Consider the following 13,277-nt stretch of genomic DNA (forward strand, 5'->3'; position numbering starts at 1 on the left):
ACCCACCTTGTGCCTCAGTGACCATCTACCTGGTTGTTGAACACCCGGATGCTCAGGTCTGGCCCCTTTGAAGCTCGTGGATGCCCCAGAGACCCTCAGCTCCCCGTGCTCCAGATCAGAGTGCCCCAGGGACCCCTGTTCCAGCAATCCAGTAACCTCGATGTTGCCTTCACTCCCCTCTCTCACAGAATCTCCAGGATCTGCTTAGTTCTTTCTCCCGTTACCACCCTAGTCAGAACCGTCATCATCTGTCGCCTAGGTAACCCATTGACTCCCATCTTTGTCCAGTCCACCTGACCTACTTGGATCCATTCTCCACTTAGCAGCAAGACCCTGGATGGTCTGGCTTTGCCTCTGGCCTCATTTCTTCTCTCCAGGCTCCAAACTTAGCTATTCTTGCAGTTTAGGAGAGTCACAAGATTCTGCCGGCAGCTGAGGTGTTTGCATAAGCTTGAAGAACTTGCAGACACTCCTCCTCCTCCTCACCCAGTCCCCCTACACCAGCTAACTTCCCATCTCAGCTTAATATGCAGTTTCTTCCAGGAAGCCTTCCAAGATGCAACGCCCTTCCAGATGAGGTTGGGTACCCTGTAACAAGGCTGAGCTCATGTCACATCTTCTACCTCCGTGAGGCAGGGACTAATCCCCAGTTCTCAGCCTAGTGGCTGGCACTTAAGGGGCCCCTGTAGTGGTTGGTTGAGTGTCTTGGGGAAAGGGATGATTGAGACGGGAGAGAGGCATTTGTTTCAAGGATGGAGATGGGTCAGGGTTGGGACAGGACAAGGATGGGGAGGTGACGATTATAGGATGGAACAAGGGAATGTGTTGGGCAAGACCAGGTACCCCAGGCTCTCCCTGCCTGACCTGCTGACCCTGGCGCCCACTGAGAAATCTGCTGATGTCTCAGGCAGGACTGGCTCAGGCCCCACACAGCCCCTCCCCCCAAGGAGAGGCACCACAGGCGTGTACAGGTTGGTTTATTTACAAATATACTGATGTCTCATCTTTTTCTGTTGTTTCCATTTTCTGCTTTCGTGGGAAGAGGCAGAAGGTGAGAGTGGAGGGCAGGGTGGGGGTGGTGATGTGGTAAACGCTAATAAATAATTTAACAATGACAAGTTATTAAATAAAATGTGTCTGGGGATGGCGGGTGGACAGTGAGAGTCTGTACAAGGAGAACAGGAATGGCCGGCGGCCCGGTCCCCACACTTGGCTGGGCTGGGCTCCCGTGGGACGCCGGTGGGGCGGCCGCAGCAGAGAGGCCCACTGGCAGTGGCGCCGTCCAAGGGCCAAAGGTTCGAGGGTCCCTCCTGCTTCCCCAGCCCCCAGGCGGCGTGTCTGTGAATGTGGGTCTGTGAGCCTTCGTGTGTGTCTGGCTGTGTGTGTGTGTGTGTGCACGCATCTGTGAGTGTGGACCTCCCCCTTCCCCAAAGGGCAGAGTGAGCCCCAGAGCTGTAGGTTCTCCCAGACGGGAGGTGAGAGTCCCATCCCAGGTGGTGCCCAGAGCTCAGGATGGGGGCCTGGCAGAGCTCAGCCAATTCTCCTTTCCCCGAGCCTCACTGCTAGGGCCTGCTCATCTGGACATGGTGGACTCCCCACGTCACTGTCTCCAGGAAGCCTCCCGAGATGCCCAGCCCACCAGCACTGGCTCCTTCGCTATAGGCTCTGCTGGACCCGTGGTCTGACCCTTAGAACCAGTGTCCCTCTGTGCGGCCTCCCTGGTGGAGGTGGTAACACTCCTCGTGTTACCAGGGGCAGATTCCTTCCTCCCTTTGAGCCTCAGCTTCCCCACAGGGAAGCAGAATTCCGCTTTCCTCTGACACACCCCCCCACCCATCACTTTCTCCCTCTTCCTCCAGAGAACAGTCTGTCACATCCCCCTTCCCTTGGGCTTCCCACCCAGGCACCACGTGATGGTGGTCCCACATCACGGCAGGGGTGGGGGTGGTCAAGGCCACTCACCTCCCCCGCCCCAGGTCAAGGCTGTGCTTTCCTACACGAAGTGGACAGAACCCAGTCATCTCAACTCGCCCCAACCCCAGCAAGCCTGACTGGTCCCGTGTGCTTCTGCTGGGTAGCCTTCTCTGAGCCTCAGGTTCCTCATCTGAGAAATGGGTCCCCAACAGTGTCTGGAAAAGCTTGGGACAGAATGTGTATGTCTCTCCTCCCAGGAGAGAAGTCCTCAAAAGGGGCCCTACATCTTGCTCATCTGTGTCCCGACACCGAGTCGGGCAGAGTGGTCGTCAGAGCCTGGGGGCAGTAAGCTGCAGTAGAGCGAAGGAGTTAACCTAAACCAGCTGGTGGGGTGTCTCTGGCACAGGGAGCTGAGGGCCCTCTGGCTTTGACAACCCGCTGGTCATCAGCACGTGTCCTGTACCAGCTCCTGGCAGGGGGCAGTGTCATGGCAGAGGCAGAGCCCAGGCTGGACTTGGGGTTTCTGCGGACCCAGTGGGGGGCAAGTCTCCAAAGAGGAGTCACGTCCCCCAACCCGGAGGCCATTCACCAGGCACAGAGCATGAGCAGATGGTGTGGTGTCCCTATTCTCTGCTCCAGCTCTCCTTCTGACTAGCCGAAAGGCCTGTCCCTGCCCCTCTCCTGGCCCCATTTTCCAGCTGCAGGATAACGGGCAGACTAGTTGATCCATTCCTGAAGTTCCTTTCAACATAAAGAATCTGGGAGAGAAGGGCCAGGTCTACTGGGCAGGGAGCATCTACCCCAGACCTGTTCCAAGTGCCCCCAGCATGACTTGACTATATGGGCCCAAGAGGAGAAAGGGGACCAACCCTCAAAAGGACAGAGTGGCTGCCTACGGGACCAGTGGAGACCCAGGACCAAGGACGGCCCAGAACCTGGGCCGGCTGAGGCTGCAGAAGAACACGGGACGTCGGCTGAGACCCTGTGGAAGTTTGTGGAACAAGAAGAGCCCAGAGGGCCAGGCTGGCTGATGATAGTGGGGAGACTGGGTTATGTCTGTTCTACATGTTTAGAGGGAAAGCTGAGCCAGGCTGGGGGGTGGGGAGTAGGGGTGGGGGCTGGGGAGGTACAATTTTAAAAGGAAGAGCTGGAAAAGGAAGGGCTTTTAAAAGGAAGCCTGGCTTCGAGAAGTGAGGACAAAGGCTGAAAAGGGACAGAGGTGAGATCAGCCGAAAAGGCAGCTGAACTTGGGGCCCGATGAAGTAGTGAGCGCCTTGTCACTGGAGGTGTGCAAGGAGAGGCAGGAGCAGTTTGAGTGAGAGCCTAGCATCAGATGGAGTGCCAAGGGGGTGGCTTCTGAGACGCCTTCCCACCTGGAGGCTCTGCCAGGTGGCCTGATTCCGCCTGGTCCTGGGCCTCTGACCGCCCAGGCAGTCCCCATCTGGGCGGAGGCGAAGATATATCTGCATCCATGTGCTCTGAGCTCACCTCCTCTGCCCTTCCTCCCACCCCTCCTATTGCTGTCAGAGGGGCTCCCTGACCCCCCGCTGGCCTCCTTCCCCTTCCTGACGTGGGAGGGCTGACCCACAGAGGCCTCTCCGTCTCTCAGCATGTCTAGTTACCCGTGTGCACATCCGCATGGGTGTGCCTTGAAGCGTGTGCATCTGCATGTATGTCTCCATCCCTTTGAGTCGGCCTGGGCTCAACCTTCCCGCCCCCAGTGCTCCCGTGACTCCCCCTTCCCCAGGGGAGAGCCGTGGTGGGCTTGGCCCACCTGCCAGGCCCATCCCCACTCCTGCCCCAGGCTCCAGGTAGAAGGGGTGATCCTAGGCTGGTGGGCCTGCCCCCAGAGGTGGGGGGAGGTGGGCACAGTGCAGGGCACAGGATACATGGGCTTCTCACGCCATCATCTGGGGCATGCACGGGGCGGGGGGCTGCCTTGACCTAGGCCTGCGCCATGGAGGTGGCCTGGACACAGAGGGAACATTTAAAAAAATAGAGAGAATTTAAGCTTCCCATAAAAGAGATGGGGAGGGGGAGGGAGGCGATGGAGGCCAAGGTGCGGCTGGGAGGCGAGTGGCTGTCCGAGAGTTCTGGGTCCCTGGGGGTGACACGGTCTCTGGGGGCAGGACATAGTCCCTGCCCAGGTTGTGCCCATCTGCCTGTCTGGCTGCGCCCGGTGGGCACGTTAGCCAAGCCCGGTTGGCCGAGGGGAGGGCACCGTATGGCTGTCTGCAGAGTCTGTGCGGGCGGTGGGGCTGGGGGTGGTGAGGCAGCGTCTGCGGCCAGCGGTCCCCCCCTCCAGGACCCTTGCCCAAGCGTCCATGCCGCCCGGCTGGCTCTCAGGAGGCGAAGTAGGAACTCTGCATGGAGTAGAGCCTGTCGATGGGGTTCCCCACACGGGCCTGCAGGGAGCCCACGTCCGAGGAGCCGAGGAAGCAGTCGCTGAGGCTGGTTAAGGAGGTATCGCTGTCGATGTCGTGGAAGATGGAGTCGTTGCCTGGGGATGGGGTGGGGGTAGGCAGAGGGGGTGGGCGTCAGCACCGGGGGGTCCAGGCGGGGGACTCCTGGGGGCCCCACTGGCCCTACAGGCCATGTGGCTGGCGGTGAGGAAGGGACAGGATGACTGCCAGCCGGCGGGGGTTGTTCCGGGGCTGTGGGTGGGGGTCTCCAGGGTGCCCCCTTCCCGACAGGAGGAGGCAAGTGGGCTGTGTTGGAAGGGCCTGCCAGGTCAGGCTGTGGGGGCAGGGGCGGTGCTGGGCCGTGAGGGGTGGGGCAGCTTACCATAGGGGTTCATGTGGTCACCTGGCATTTGGGGCGGCGTGAGGCCCTGCTGGAAGGGGTCGCTGCTGCCATAGGGGCTCTGCTCCATGGCCACGATCTGCTGCTGCGGCGGGGCCAGCGGCGTGTAGGAGGCCATCATGCCCTCCATGCGACTGGACAGGACCTCTGGGGAGAGACCACGCCCTCACTGACCGCCCGGGTTGTCCTGGCCTAGAGGGCACCTCACAGATGTACCCCAGGAGTCCCCCATGGCTTCCTATCCCACACCACCCCCACCCCACTACCCAGTCCAGGCTGCCCACTGCCGTCCCTCTGACCACCTCCTTCCCAGCCCCTCCCCCTGCTGAGGTTGCCCATGACCGTCCAGGGTCACTGAGCCTCGATATCTGACCTGCCCCCACCAACCTTCCCCAGACACACACACACTCCAGCGCCTCTAGCAGAACTAGTTTATCCAAAGTCAGAAGATTCCGGTAACAGCCAGTAATGACTCATTACACGTGGGTGCACTGAGTGCCCTGCACCTGCCGCATCAAGGTGGAGCCTGCACCTTGGCCAACAAGGCTCAGGGAAGGAGGGCTTCCTGGAGGAAGGGGCCTTCCACCTCCATGTAACTTCAAGAACCAGCAGAGGGTTTGACCAGCCTAGCCAGGAGCAGGATGCCAGGCTGAATGGCACCAAAGGCAGAGAAGGGAGAAACTGCCCGGTGGGAGCAGGGAGCCCAGTCCACGGGGCTGGACATGAGGACAAGAGAAGGTCATGCCTGGGGAGAGAGATGGTTCCCTGGGGACCTGAGCTGAGTGGGGGGGCAGGGTGTCCCCCGAGGCTGTAGGAAGCCAGTGGAGGGTCTTGGCTGTGCAGGGACTGTGGAGAAAGGCTGGGAGGGTGGAGGACAGAGGCAGGGCCCATCAAGAGGAGACAGGTGGGGCGAGGGGCTTGGGTCCCTATTAAGGTAGATGCAGGAAAGTCTGAGAGGTACATGAGGGACCTGGGAGAAGAAATCACCACCCAACTGGGTGACTGAGCAGATGCAGTGCTCGCGTGACAGGACAGGTCAGCGGCGACTCCCGGGTTTCTGGTGTGGGTACTGGGTGGGTGGGTGGGGCATGGGTGGGGAGCGGCAGGGGGTGTTGTGTGCACGTGGCCTGGGAGCAAGGGCATGAAGTGCTGTGCGGGCTGTGATGAGCTCGAGGGGACCTGGAATGTTCTTGGGGAGGCTGCATCCAGGGGGCAGCTGGGACCCCTGGAGAGCGAGACACAGTGTAGGAGCAGGCTGAGACACCCGCGGCCATGGCGGCAGCCCCCGAAGGCTGGGCTGTCTCAGGAGAGGGGGCAGAGAGAAGACAGGGAGAGCTGGGCTCTGAGGACACCCGCGGCCCTGAAGCCCTGGGTCCAGCCTGGGACACTGGTCTGGCCTCAGAGTCTTGAGCTGCCCATCAGTGCCTTGGCATCTGCCTCAGGGCACTTGTCTCCCGTGAGAGCAGACAGCAGCGGCCCCCACCCCAGTCCAGCAGTCTCAGGGAACACCTGGGCCCCCCTCCAAGGCCTAGAAGGCTCCACCGGGGTCCCGCTGGGGTCCGGGAGGCCAGCCCCAGTCCAAGATGTGGAAACAGCATTTGGGCAAAGCTCAGTCTACCCTGGACTCCTCAACACCCTGCAGACTTTCTCTGGAGATTTCTCTGAAGGCTTCCGCTGAATTCTACGTGGGCAGGAGGGTGTGTGGTCATGTTAAAAGAACGGATTTAGGCGCCCAAAAGGAACTTCCCTGGTGGTCCAGTGGTGAAGAACCTGCCTGCCAATGCAGGAGACATAAGAGACTCAGGTTCGATCCCTGGGTTGGAAAGATGCCCTGGAGGAAGGCATGGCAACCCACTCCAGTATTCTTGCCTGGAGAATCCCATGGACAGAGGAGTCTGGAGGGCTACAGTCCATGCGGTTGAGCAACTGAGCATGCACGCAGGAGCCCTACACTCAGGGCCAAAGCCTAGCTTTGCCCCTTACTAGCTGAGTCCCTTAGTCTCCTGAACCTCAGTCTGCTCATCTGAGAGATGGGCGGTAACAATGCCCCTCCTCTCCAGGATCTGTGAGTTAAGTGAGACGGAAGCTGTTGAATGGTGAGGACCGTGCCTGGCACAGAGAGAGGGTGAGTATGGAAATTCTGTCCCCGCTCCGGGCCGCCTCGCCCGCATTTCTCCTCCTCCTGCGTCCCGCGGTCCCCACTGCCTGTCCGCTGACCTCAGCAGGTTCCCAGGCACTGGCTTCCTGAGATCTGACCCCCGGGGTGAGAGAAATTTCCTGGGAGTCTCGTGACAGACTGAGCCCCGCGCTGGGCCCTTGGCTCACCTTGGCCCAGCCGCTGGGAGTTCTGCTGCTCCTGCTGCTGCTGATGCCGCCGTGCCAACTTCTTCATCTGCAGGAGACACGGTGCGTGCCAGCCCCACCTTGGCCCCCATGCACTCCCGCCCCACCCCACCCTCATCAGGCCCCCAGTCTTCTGCCTGCGTGCCCCCTCCCTTGCCCAGCAGGGTGGCCGGTGGCCGGTCCTCACCTTTGCTCTTTGGTTCTGAAACCAGACCTGGACCACGCGCACGCTGAGGCCCGTCTCCGCCGCCAGCGTCTCTCGGACCTGCCCAGAGAGAGGGAGATGGGTCAGGCCCGGGGGGTGGGCAGGCGCCAGGAGCTGGCAGGTCAGGGGCGTTGGGCGGGGAGGTGCAGGGACCCCAGGTCACCACAGGAGTCTGGAAAGGCAGCGGGTGTGGGGGTGTCAGCCCCCGCCCCACCCCGGCCGCCCCTCACCTTCCGGCAGGGCTTGGAGGAGACCTCGAAGGAGGCCTTGAAGGCTCTTCGCTGCTGTGTCGTGAGGATGGTCCGGGGCCGCTTGGGCCTCCGCGGGTCCTTCCCGTCGTCCCCGCTGCCCTTGCTCTGGCTGCCCTGTCCCTTGGCCGGCTTCATGTCCCCGTCTTCATCCTCACTCTTCACTGTGGGGACACGATGCAGCAAGTCAGCCCGTCTCCTCGGGAACCCACGACCTGCTGGGGTCCCGTCACCTCCTGCCAACACCCTGCCCGGCTGGACCCGCCCCGCCCGGGCCCTCAGGGTAAAGACCGCCCCCTCCCCCTGGCCCACAGGCCGCGCCTCGTCTTATCTCTCATCCCTGCCCACCCACTGCCCTACCCGGCCCGACGTGTTCCCTGCCTCAGCAAACGGTCCTCGGTCCTTATCTCAGCCCCCTGGGGAGACCTGAACCAAAGCCACCACACCTGCCCTGCTGACCAGACAGGCAGAGGAAGGCACCCTGGTGAGCAGGCGTGCACACACGCTGCACACTCAGATGCACACGCATTCAGAAGGGCAGAGAGACAGGCCCACATGGAGACAGGTTCGGGCACTGCAGAAACACGCAGGTGCACACGTGTGGCTGGCACACGGAAGGGAGCACAGCTACGGTGACGCTCACAGGCGGCCGACCTGCCATCAGGCCCATGGCCCTCCTGATGAGGGATGCTGGCAGCTGTGCTCAGTCTGGCCCCGGGCTTCCCCTGACCCGACCTGCCTGGGCCCTGCCTCAGCCTGTGGCCTCTGATCCCTGGGGGACCCCAGCCCAGTATGCCGGCCTTCGGGAAAACCAGTTCCCACGGTACTAGACCAGCACCGGCTGGGCCTCGGGACTCAGAGAGGAGGCTCCAAGAAGCTTCCAAGGACTAAGGATTGATGAGCAAAGACACACACACTCCGGACGTTCTCACTCGGGCGTGCACACGTGCACGCAAGTGCACGCTCGCAGGCAGGGACATACAGGCATGCACACGTCTGGACACACACATACACCTGCATGCAGAAGCATGCGTCTTCACCCAGTGACACCCACTTGAATGCCCGAGTCATGGGTCTCAGAGATGCTGGCCCCAGGCAGACAGCAGAGCCTCCCCCACCCCAAGTCTCCTGCTGCCCCCAGCCCATCTTCCTCTGAGCATGAGTCCCTGTGGAGGGGGGCCTCCCTCCGAGAACCCCTTCCTAGGCCTGGCAGGAATGTGCCAATGGCACCTGGCTGGCCCCCATTCTCCCTCAGGAGCCCAGGCAGCCTAGCCATCACAGTGCCCTGCCCAGGGGCGGGCAGAGGGACAGAGGCATGGGCAGCTCTTGCCCCCCTCCAAGGGCTCTGGCAGGGACATGGCTCCTTTGTGCAGGCAGGTCCTCTGACCATGGGCTCCAGGTTCCGCACAAGGGCCTGGCAGACCAGGGCACCTCCTCCCCACGCCCCCTGCTCCAGTCTGTCTTTGCCACCCCCAGGAATGACCAGGTGCCAGCCTGCTTCCTGACTTTTTCCTCCTTATTAACTTGTCCCTGGTTGGCCCTGCCCTTCCTTTCAGGAGAGCTCCAGACTGGCAGTCTTTGGGGGGCTGGAGCAGGGTGGAGAGGGGCCTTCACCCCAGGAAATGGAGGCTTTCCCTCCACCACCAAGGACCCCAGTCCCCCCACTGCTGAAGACTTGGGGGGGTGTGATGGAGACAGGATGCAGCAGAGCAGATGCCTGCAGACTCAGTGCTGGGAGAGACCCCTGTGAGGTGGGGTCACAGCAAGGGAAAGAAGGGGGGTGCTGGGCCAGAGAGCAGGGGGCATGCGTTCACGTGTGTGCAAACCACAGTACATGTGAGCACATGGGTAAATGTGTAGCCAGATGCTTACTGCACGAGTGTGCTAGGGCATGTGTACACATGTATGTTTATATGGGTGTGGGCTTTGGCATGCTTGGGCATGCAAGCACATGTCTGCATGTGGACACGCGTCTGTGTTTTTACATTCCTGGGCGTGGGTATCCACACACACGTTTTATGTGCTTGTGTGTGTGCCTGTATGATCACATGCATCTATACCTGTGCGTGATCATGTCCAGGTGCGTTTGTGGGTCTGTGGGGCCGTGCACACGTGTCTGTGTGTACCCCACATGTGAACACCTCCACGCATGTATGCACTGCAGTGTCTGTCTGGGGTATGGGTCCCAGGGTCAGGAGCGGGTTTCTCCTGTGGGGCAACCCTCCGCGGCGTGCTTGCCAAGCCCCCCACCCACCACCAGCCGCCGCTCACCGGAGTCGGACTCGTCGGGGCTCACGGAGCTGAGCAGATCCTTCTCCTTCTCGTAGTCACCCTTGCACAGCAGCTGGCCCTCCTTGAGCACAAACTCATCACCCTTGCGTAGCTGCCGCTCACACACGCAGCAGCAGAAGCAGCCCAGGTGGTACACGCACTCTAGCGCCCGCATCACGAACTCGGTGGGGGCGATCTTCTCCATGCAGCCGCTGCACTTGGCCGCGAAGAGCCTGTGGGTGCACAGAGGAGGGGCATGTTGGCTGGGCTCAGGAGGCCCTCCCAGAGGCACTGCCCACAGAGCACCTCTTCCTCCTGCCACCCCGACCCCCCTGGCCCAAGCGGGAGAGGCCCTCTCTGGGCACAGAGCCAGACAGTGGGAGCCCTACCCCTTGGCTGGCAGGGCGCCCGACGACCCCAAGATGGGCACTGGGCATCCTGCCCAGAGATATCAGCTCAAGAGCCTGCCCGCTCGGAGACACAGCGGCCACTAGAGGGCAGAGTGCAGGGCCGGCCTTCACCTTCCCTGAGAGCCGGGTAGGCCCTGCCCTGAGCAGGAGGACCGGCAGCCCACAGGTCCCATCTGCCCTTTGTCCAGCACCTGTGTGTCTCCTCCCTGGCCCTGCCTCTCCCCCACATCCAAGTGATCCCCAGCCTTGCCCAAACCATCACCCAGCCTGGCTCCCTCCCCTCCTGCCTGAGGGGCTGCCCCAGTGTCCTCCCTGGTTCACAGCCTCTCCAACCCTTCGACTCACCCTCCAGGATGAGAACCAGAGGGGTCTGTCCAAAGCACATATGTGATCACACTGCCTCCCTGCCCCAGACTCATCCCTGGCTCCCTTGTACCCTCAGGAGAAACTCCAAATTCCTGAGTTTGGCCCTCAGGCCCTTCACAGTCCCGCCTCCCCTCTTAACCCCTGTACTCCCAGAAGCCGCAGCCCCACGGAACAGCCTGAAGCCCTCCAGGACACCATCACTGTGGCCCTCTGGCATGCTCTTCCTCTGGCCCTTGCCTCGGCCACACCTGCTTATTTCTCATTTCAGCCTAGGAATCTCCCCCATGAACAGATAGTCACAGAACATATGTGCAGTATCAGCCGCTCTTCTAAGCGCTCTGTGTACAGAAATGCATTTCATCCTTGCAACAACCCTACGAGGCTGGAAATATTAATCCCATTTTAGAGATAAGAAAACTGAGGTGCTGGGAGGCAGGCATGTGTTCAGGATCACGTGAGTAGTAAATGATGGAGCCGGCTCTGTGTCCAGGTCCTGATCTGGTCCCTCCGTGACAAAGAGGATCCATCTTTCATCTCGGGAGACAATGCTAGGGGTGGGGGTGGGGGTCTTTGCAACTCTGGCATTGCAGGTCTGAGCATGGCCCCGCCCCAGCCTGCACCTACTGACCACTCCTCCTGGCTCCCCATCCCTGTCACGTGCCCTGCTCTGTGGGAACTCAGCCTCAACAACACTTTGATGGAAAAATTTATGAAGAATCAAATTATTGCTGCTGGGAGGGAATTAAAACCATTTTTCATTCCCCGCGTCCCCGGGCCACGTCTACGGGCGCCACCTTGGGAGCACTGCGCGCATCCCATCCCTCTTTATGGCCCGCCATCACAGGCACAGATTACAGCTGCAATTCTCTACTAATCGGTTCTGGAACAGAAACGGCCATAAATGCGAGGCTCTCGGCCTGCCTCCCTTCCCGGGGCTGCCATCCACACCACCCACGGTGAGCGGGTGGGACACAGTGGGCAGGGCCAATCCCACCTCTGCCTGCTGCCCTGGCACCGGCCAGGGCACTCAAACTGCGGACGCCCCAGCAACCCCTGCCAGCCACCTCTAGTCTACCCAGCAGGCTCCTACTCATCCTGCAATGCCCAACTCCAACACCACCTCCTCTGGGAAGCCTTCTTTGATGCCCCAGTCTGGGGGAGGTGGCCTCCTCTGTGCTCACCTCCGGCCTCAGTTCCCTCTGCTGTGAAACAGGGATGTCAACAGGACTTTCCTCAAAGGCTGTTGTCAGGACTCAATGGGACTGAGCATGTAATTCAATGAATGAGTCCCGCATCAGAGTGATGGCACGTGGCCCTGTCAGCTCCCAGTTCCACAGAGGTCCACCTGATGCACCAGGAGGCCTCAGTGTCTGCAAAGCCTATAAGTGAAGGCTTGGCTCAGGCAGGCAGGACCCCCTTGGCCCACACAGCACATGGCTTCACCAGGGGAATATGAGCCAAAGTCAGCTCCAGTTTGGCCCTCTGGCTAGAGACCTTTGTTCAGGGTGCAACCCACCCAACTGTCCATGGCGCCCTAAGCAGAGGCCCCTAGGAACTGGGTTGGCCCTCCAGCTCTGCCAAGGGGCTAGGGAAGAAGCCAGGTTCGCAGAACCTGCTGCTCTGACATGGGGAACACTTCTGCCTTGCCCCTGTCACTGCCTGTCTCTTCCCCTCCCCATGCTCTACCTCCTGACCTAGGGGCCCAACAAGGGCTGCAGCCTGGCCTCTGTGGCCCACAGGCGGATAAGTGCGGGGGCATCTCTGGGTCCACCTGGGGCCCCAGGCCAGGTTGGCACGCCTTGGGTGGTTCCCAGAGAAGAAGCCCTCTGAGTCTGGGGGAGGGGGTGGCGGCAGCGGTGGGGGGGTGACCTGCATTTGCAGACGCTGCCACCACGCAGGCTTCGTTCAGAACAGCCGCGCTAATGCCTTGGCAGCAGGGGGTCGATTGCTACTTTCTCCAAACTCATCAACACAATCTATTATTAATACTTCTCCAAAGGCTCGGTGCCGCCATTACGGAGGCAGCGCCAGCCACTCGGGGCATCATCTGTTATCTAGATTGCAAAAACTCGGGAAATAAAACAAACCGTGCACACTTTATAAACGGAATGGGCCATCCGTTTGGTCTCCAAGCATCTCTCCACCCAATAAAACATCGGGGGGGATGCATGAAATACTTGCTCCCAATTATGGGGCTGCCTTTGTCTACCATGCCAGGGTGAGAGCTACAAACAGCATGTGTGGGAGGGGCTGGGGCGCCAGCGGGAGCCCCTCCTTTCTGTGAGCCCATACTCCCTCCCTGAATCCCTCCCACCACACAGGATCCGTGGAACCAGCCATTGAGAAGCAGCCCCAACCAGAGGCGGGTGGCAATGGAATCAGATGGACTCAGGTTCAATGCCTGTTTCTGCTGCTTGCTGGCTTGTGAGTAATTTCCTCCCTCTAAGCTCGCTTATCTGTATAATGGACTCAACAATGCTGCTGGTTTCTCAGTGTGAAAATGCAGAGTTGTCAGGTTAAAGCTGTGAGCACAAAGGGAATGATGGGGGACTGGGGAAGCCGCTCTGTGAACACTGCCTGGAAGCTGCAAATATTGACCGGAGACGCAGAATGGCTAGGGCTGAAAAGCTCCGCGCCTCCCCCCTCCCTTCCCCTCCTGCCCCAGAGGCTGGCATGAGGGGCCCCAAAAGCAACAAGGGCCGTGGGTTTGGAGCCCTG

At 60.7% G+C, this 13,277-nt stretch overlaps 1 protein-coding gene across 2 annotated transcripts in view; it reads right to left on the reverse strand.

Moving 5' to 3' along the window:
- Positions 1 to 960: 960 nt before the first annotated feature.
- Positions 961 to 13,277, reverse strand: part of LMX1B (LIM homeobox transcription factor 1 beta) — an 86,484-nt gene continuing 74,167 nt past the window's right edge. The window contains exons 3-8 of one of the 2 annotated variants that reach the window (XM_043917252.1): positions 9,784 to 10,016; positions 7,495 to 7,676; positions 7,247 to 7,324; positions 7,042 to 7,108; positions 4,699 to 4,863; positions 961 to 4,414 (exon numbers count right to left, since the gene is read on the reverse strand). In XM_043917252.1, coding sequence (XP_043773187.1) covers positions 4,257 to 4,414; positions 4,699 to 4,863; positions 7,042 to 7,108; positions 7,247 to 7,324; positions 7,495 to 7,676; positions 9,784 to 10,016 — 883 coding nt within the window. In that variant the 3' untranslated portion in view covers positions 961 to 4,256. The remainder of the gene's footprint in view (positions 4,415 to 4,698; positions 4,864 to 7,041; positions 7,109 to 7,246; positions 7,325 to 7,494; positions 7,677 to 9,783; positions 10,017 to 13,277) is intronic. The other variant, XM_043917253.1, reaches the window with a different exon arrangement.

Source organism: Cervus elaphus, chromosome 11, assembly GCF_910594005.1.
Source record: "Cervus elaphus chromosome 11, mCerEla1.1, whole genome shotgun sequence".
Taxonomy (NCBI): domain Eukaryota; kingdom Metazoa; phylum Chordata; class Mammalia; order Artiodactyla; family Cervidae; genus Cervus; species Cervus elaphus.